General features: G+C 43.5%; 1 protein-coding gene across 1 annotated transcript in view; it reads right to left on the bottom strand.

Annotated features, from left to right (window-relative positions):
- Positions 1-1,837: 1,837 nt before the first annotated feature.
- The window catches only part of TNFAIP8L3 (TNF alpha induced protein 8 like 3), a 48,593-nt gene continuing 44,177 nt past the window's right edge, over positions 1,838-6,253 (bottom strand). The window contains 1 exon segment of the mRNA XM_037395407.1: positions 1,838-4,884. Within this exon segment, the coding sequence (XP_037251304.1) occupies positions 4,322-4,884 (563 nt within the window). The 3' untranslated portion in view covers positions 1,838-4,321.

Genomic DNA, 6,253 nt, shown 5'->3' with positions numbered 1-6,253 from the left:
GAAGTTATTGCACTGGATCCATATTTCAACTGTGTTGTCAGGTCCTCCCCCACCTTACCCCAAGTATTTTTTAGGTATTTTTAATGAAACAAATACATTGGTAGGAAGATTGGCAGAAGCGTGACATGGTACTATGGTGCAGTATGTTTTCCTAAACGTAGATGAAATCTCCCGTTGTGTTGTGTTACTTTCTGCTAGGTGCTCCCAACCCCTCCTCATCCTGTGAGGAGCCCGGAGAACAAAACCGTGAATTGGGTGGCACTGTCTGGAGTTACCCTGTACTCGCAAGGAGCTCATAAATGACATTGCCTGGTGGTTTCTAAATATGGGAAAGGTAGTTCTCTCCTCGAGTCCCATGAGTAGTTTTCCAGTATAAAAAGCTCCATCGGCATTTCTGTGTGGTTAAGACTGCATTGTGTTTTTCTGGTGTTGAGGTATGTAAAGATGGAAGTAGACCTGCTTGAGTCATCCAGTTAAAACTTGTTTTTTGCATTTCTGTTGCTGTGATAAGAGTCAGTTGTGCTTTACCTCTTGGTTCTCTTCAGGGGCAGCTATTTATATTCCTTTCTGTGAGAACATTTCTCTGAGTAAGTTTACATGTTCAGCACGATGTACTGTTCTGTGGCACATGTACAGTTTCATTAGGATGCCAGAAGTGGTCGCTCCCTTGAGAGTTTCTTGAACATTAACATTTTTCTCTTTAACTTCATGCAATAAAGTTGGCAGTGATGCAGCAAGGAATATTGTGTCCTGCCATGATATGATTCATAAAATTAACCTGACAGCAGTGTTTTATCAGCAGCATGTCTTGAAACACCACTTACACGGATTGTTTTAAACTTTTATTTTAAGGTACTTGGCAGTTTTTTCTTTGTGCCAATCTTTAATTGCTTCCAGTATAATTGCCATGTGAGGAGTTTGCAAATCCCGAGCTCTTTCAGCCAAAACGGTTTGCCTTTTCCAGGACTAAGGATAGGAGAATATATGCTTGCTGTTAAACGTTCTGGTAGGTTCTAGTATCTCCATGTTTAGGGCAGGGATTAAAAATCTGTCGGGGATGTCTTCTGTCTCACTTAGCTCAGCTTAGCTAAATGTGATTTAAATACATTGCTGGAAAACTTGCAAAGGTGCTCGGTAGAGAGCTGGATGTTAGTATGTGATCGGCCCTGGCCCTGGCCCGGGCTGGTACCTGAAGGCAAGAAGCTTGTGCCATTTCCTCCACCTGGCTTGTGGTGGAGGGACCTTCTCAGCCTGGTGGCTGAACCACGCTACTGAACGCATCGAGTCAGCATCGGGGACTTTTTACAAGGGCATGTGGTGATAGGAGAGGGGGGAATGGCTGTCAGCTGAAAGAGGGGAGATTTAGATTAGGTATTAGGAAGAAATTCTTCACTGTGAGGGCAGGAACAGGCTGCCCAGCGCAGCTGTGGGTGCCCCATCCCTGGCAGTGCCCAAGGCCAGGCTGGACGGGGCTGGGAGCGACCTGGGCTGGTGGGAGGGGTCCCTGCCCGGGGCTGGAGCTTGGTGATCTGTAAGGTCCTTCCCCACTCAAACCTTTTTGTGCTTTGTTAGCTCAGGTGCTTGAAAACTTTGCGGAAAAACAGAAACTTCATTTGCTGCGGAGGCACGTTTGTGTTGTGCGTGTGTGATGGGACGGAAACGTGGCTTTCCCGTTTTCTTTTGAACCCTTAAACTGCCCCATCTCCCTGCCTCCTACCTGTGAGATCCGGTCATCAGAGAGCAAGTTGGCGGTGGCAAAACTTAGATTACATGAATCCCCTCCTCTTACTGCTTAATTTCAGTTTGCATTGGATAAATACATCCAAAGGACACAAAGGGCAGTAATCACACATTTTTAATCCACAAATATGATAATACATCATATACTGAAGGTGACCTGAACATTGCCCATATTTTAGCAATGTTATTACATACCAAGCTACAAGTACAAAAGTAAACAATGAATATACAGGATATGCAAGTATGAGAAATACTTGAAAACATCTTTCCTTAAGGCTACTCAGATTTATAAATAAAACAACAGATGTTCAAGCTGGTGTGTCTAAAATACCAGAATCTGAATATTGATACTTGCAACACACAAAAAGAAGGTCGCAGCTAGAGGATATCCCTTTCCTTTGGACATCTTGAGTGTTGAATACATCTCCCTTTTTCTGGCTTTAGAAAAAGAATTTGTTTGCCACAAGTGAAACAAACACGCAGAATCTGATGTGTGCACTGGGACAGGAGTGTTGGATACAATAAATACTGTTCAAAAGCATCAACTGACAAGTACGTGCTTGGAAAAAATGCAGCTACTGGTGCATGTAAATATGGCTCTGCGAATGGCTGAACTTGCAACCCCGAGCGCTGGTATTTCGTTACTGTGCTGTGTTGCAAAGGAATTGTCCACCTTCGTTGCTACTAAATAGTCTTTTTATGGTTAAGGGAAATACATGGGGGACATTTACTTTGTTATAAACCGCTCTGCTAATGTGCTGCCTTTTTTACTGTGTTGCAAAATGGGTTCTCCTCCGAGCAGATACAAATGCATCCAGCACAACCCTCTCATCTGAGTATGTGTATGCAGAAAGGTGTGACAGTCAAACTATAGTTATTCTGGGGTGAGGAAAGAGCAAAGAATAATAAAATTGTGAAGAGTTTTCTCTGCCACCATAGTGTTTAAGCATTTAAATGAGAAATGTACTTTTTTTTTTTTTTTTTTAAACCTAAAGTAATGAGTGGTCAACACTGGAGATTTTCCTTGGGGAGGAATGGCTTTCAAATATATTTCCTTCTGTCAATTTTCAAGTACGTGCTTTTCTGCATTATAATATACGTGATATGGAGGGTGTTACCTCCAGATAATGGGATTGTGTGCTCTCTGTGTCGGCTAAAAGGAAACGGTACGTGACACTAAAGTGTCAGTGGAGAGAGGTGAGCCTGGAGGATAAGATGTAGAGGACAAGGAGAGGAGAGACTTCCAAACGTGCTTCCTTCGCTCAGGGGCCAGTCAACACCTACCCAGCTGCAAGATCCTGCAAGTGGCAAGCTGGTGTAACTGCTCTGCTCCCCTTCTCCCTTACTCCTAACAAAGCTGTACAGGAACCAGTATTCCTTTGCAAAATGTTTTTAGTTTTAAGACATGGGTATATTTGGTTTAAAAAAAGAAAAACTAAGTCACTGAAAACATTCTGAACAAAAAATCATTCGTGAAGCTCCCCAGAGTCACTAAGACTGTTCTTCTCTTAAGGCTACTGTGGATATAGCTCACTTGGATGGCACTACAAGCGTTGTGGATGGGGTTCCTTTTTTATCACACCTCTAGGCACGAATTAACGACAGGGATGTGTTAAACGGAGAGTTTTATCTAGGCTGAGTATTTTGAGGATAGGGGATGTAAGTGTTGCTTTCTCGCTCCCTTGCTATCTTAGTCGTGCTCCTCTTCACAACTGTAATGTCAAAACCTTCACCAAGTGTTTTGTTCCGTCAGGCAAAACAGTAAGGGCACGAAGAGCAGCACAGCCTTCAGCCTAGATTTGTCTGATGTTGCCAAATACACAAACCCTGCGAGTGGGGAAGCTGATGCACTACTTTGTCTAGTTTTCTGGTTACCTTTGAGCTTGAACCGCTGAGCTGCTTTTCCAAATTAAAATGAAACCTCCTCTCTGTTACAGCAGGTATGAAACAAAACTCTCTAGTGAAAATATTGCTTCATAGAGCAGTCCTTTACATTTTCTCCCACTTCTACTAGGTTTGTATTACTTGTTATTCCTCTGTTAGACTTAAATACCATGTAAAATCAGAGATGCCTTCTCACAGTGATTCCTGATCCTTTTGAAAGGAGTGAGCTTAATCCATCAGAGCCCTGCTTTCTGTCTAAGCTTTTTCAGTTAGCATAGAAATAATAAAAACATACGCACCGAGGGCCTGGGGGTAAATTCCATGCATTGCTCTTTTGCCTTCACCTGTCTATTTTTACATAGCCACGCGTTTGCTTTCTTTTCAGATGTTCAGCCTTGAACACAAAGCTAGTAAGATCATGGTGTACAGCAGTCTGTTTCTGAACGATAGATACCATCAGCCTTGTTCACTCTGCTCCTTGGAAAAGACTGAATTATCTGAACAAAACGTGAAAATTGATAGCTTTCTGATTTAAGTTTTCCATTTCATCATGAGCCTGGTGAGCACATCCTGGCCCCTGCTTGAGACTGTAGTAAGAGACTGGTGGGAAGGACGCTCGCTTGCTCACCATGGCTCATGAAGGGTGGCCAGTTCTAGAGAGAAGTTTTTGGTTGGTTTCTTGTTTCTGAGTGTAGTTTCAAAGGACCTTCTCATCCAGCAGTTTGTTGATGCCGTCACAGATCTTTTTGAGGTACGGCCGACAATCCCCATCAAGACTGTACAGGGCAGTTAGAAATTCCACATCTGCAAAGTGATTGAAGACGTGGTTGATGCGCCCGTGGGATCTCGGTGTCAGGTGTCGATCTACTAGTTCGTGCACAAGGTCTTTACATTCATTCAGAAGTTCTGCAAGAACATTTCTGTCAAAAGTGTATTCTACCTCATAGAAACTGACAATCGTCATGGCAGTTTGGTTCAGCTTCTTCCTGAACTTGTCTACGATTTCTAGCTCGTCTTGGTTGAACTGGTTATTTCGATAGAGGATCCCGATCTTTATTGCCACTTTAATCAGGTCTTTCATAATTTTATGGGCTTCTTTTTTGTTTCTTGTGTGTTCCTTTGTTACTTTGTACAGCTCGTCGAAGATTTCACTGCTTGTATCATCAATTAGCATGTTAGCCATGGTTTTGGTTGCCATTTTACTCAGGATCTTTTTCTGGGCTTGCAGTGCAAGATTCTTGGAACTGAAACAATCGGGACCTGTTTTGGAACAGCAGAGAAAAAGGGAAAATGTTAACTTTATTTGGTGAATAATTTTCACAATTAGTTAAGAAAAGTAGTACCTCTGTGCTTAACTGAGACATTCTGTGCATCACGCATCGTTACGTATAGTCACGATTGCAGTAACAGCAACACTTCCAACACTATTTCTAGGTATCCTTGGGGTCTCAGACATCCATGTTTCAGGTCTTGCTGTCACCAAGGGGTTTTTTGCTTATAAATTTGCTTACAAATACAAAAAAGAGTATTCTGACAGGGGATATCTCTTCTGGTTCTTTAATTTTGAAGTTCAGTATTAAAGTTTTCTTGGCAGAGAGATCTGTTGAGATGTTGCGGTTGAAATATGCAATCGGAGACCAGCAAAATGAGATACTGACAAATAATTTAATACATAACCTGAAAGAGTTGTACTTTTGGTCATGGGGAGGCACTGTTGTTCCACTGTTACACTGAGCAGCATCTCCAATAAGGGCTAATAAAGCAGATTCCTAAATGTGGATTTATTTTGCTTTAATCTCTAGTAACGATGCCTTTCCCATTTGTTACCAATTTGCAAAACTATAGAATGTGATTTTTGTCAAATGCTGGTGCTTCAAGTGCATGCGGTTCCTGCCAGATGAAAATACCTGAGCTATTTTCTCTACGTTTATCAAATAATATCTTGGATTTTTTATCTTTTACCTATCTGTGCAAGTTTCAGTCAGCAAAGCACCTGAGCGTGTGGCCACTCCTGCTGGACTTTATCCTATGAGCTTCTATAATTATTGGTCGAGATGAATTTGGCCTTCCTCTGTTTTTCACGTTAATGTTGGTTTTTAGGTGACCCTATATAGACAAAGTAAAGGAAAAGATTTCGTATGGAATAATCATCCAGTGTAATGCCAGGGGAGCGAAGTCTCTCTTGGATGAAAGGGTGTCTCAGCGTGTAGAGAAACGGGGCTGAGCATGGGTGTACTTGGGCTTACAGCCGGTGAGGCGAGTGCCGAACGCCAGCAGAGTGGCCTCTCTGGTACGTGCTCAGCAGAGGAGATGCCCATCGTGCCCTGCCAGCTGGGGACCTCACTGCTCATGAGGAGACCAGAGCCTTGGCTGGTACCGGGGGGGTGGAGGTAGCCACGTCCTCCACCAGCTGCTGGGAAATCAAACCACCAGGAGATTAAAAATAACAATAGAAATCAAAGCTTCCAGCGCTGATCTGATGCTGGAGCCCGAGTGGGTCCTAGGCTGGTTGGGTCTGGGGGCCCTCGGCACACGAAGCCATCACCCCCCTGCGCAGCCGGCGTCCGCGGTGCGGGCTGACCCGCAGCCTTGCCTTTCCCGCGCTCCCTACAGCCTCACCCCAGGAAAA

This window comes from Falco rusticolus, chromosome 7 (assembly GCF_015220075.1).
Source record: "Falco rusticolus isolate bFalRus1 chromosome 7, bFalRus1.pri, whole genome shotgun sequence".
Taxonomy (NCBI): Eukaryota; Metazoa; Chordata; class Aves; order Falconiformes; family Falconidae; genus Falco; species Falco rusticolus.
Note: the sequence above shows the minus strand (reverse complement) of the source record. Positions and strands in the feature narration are given on the sequence as shown.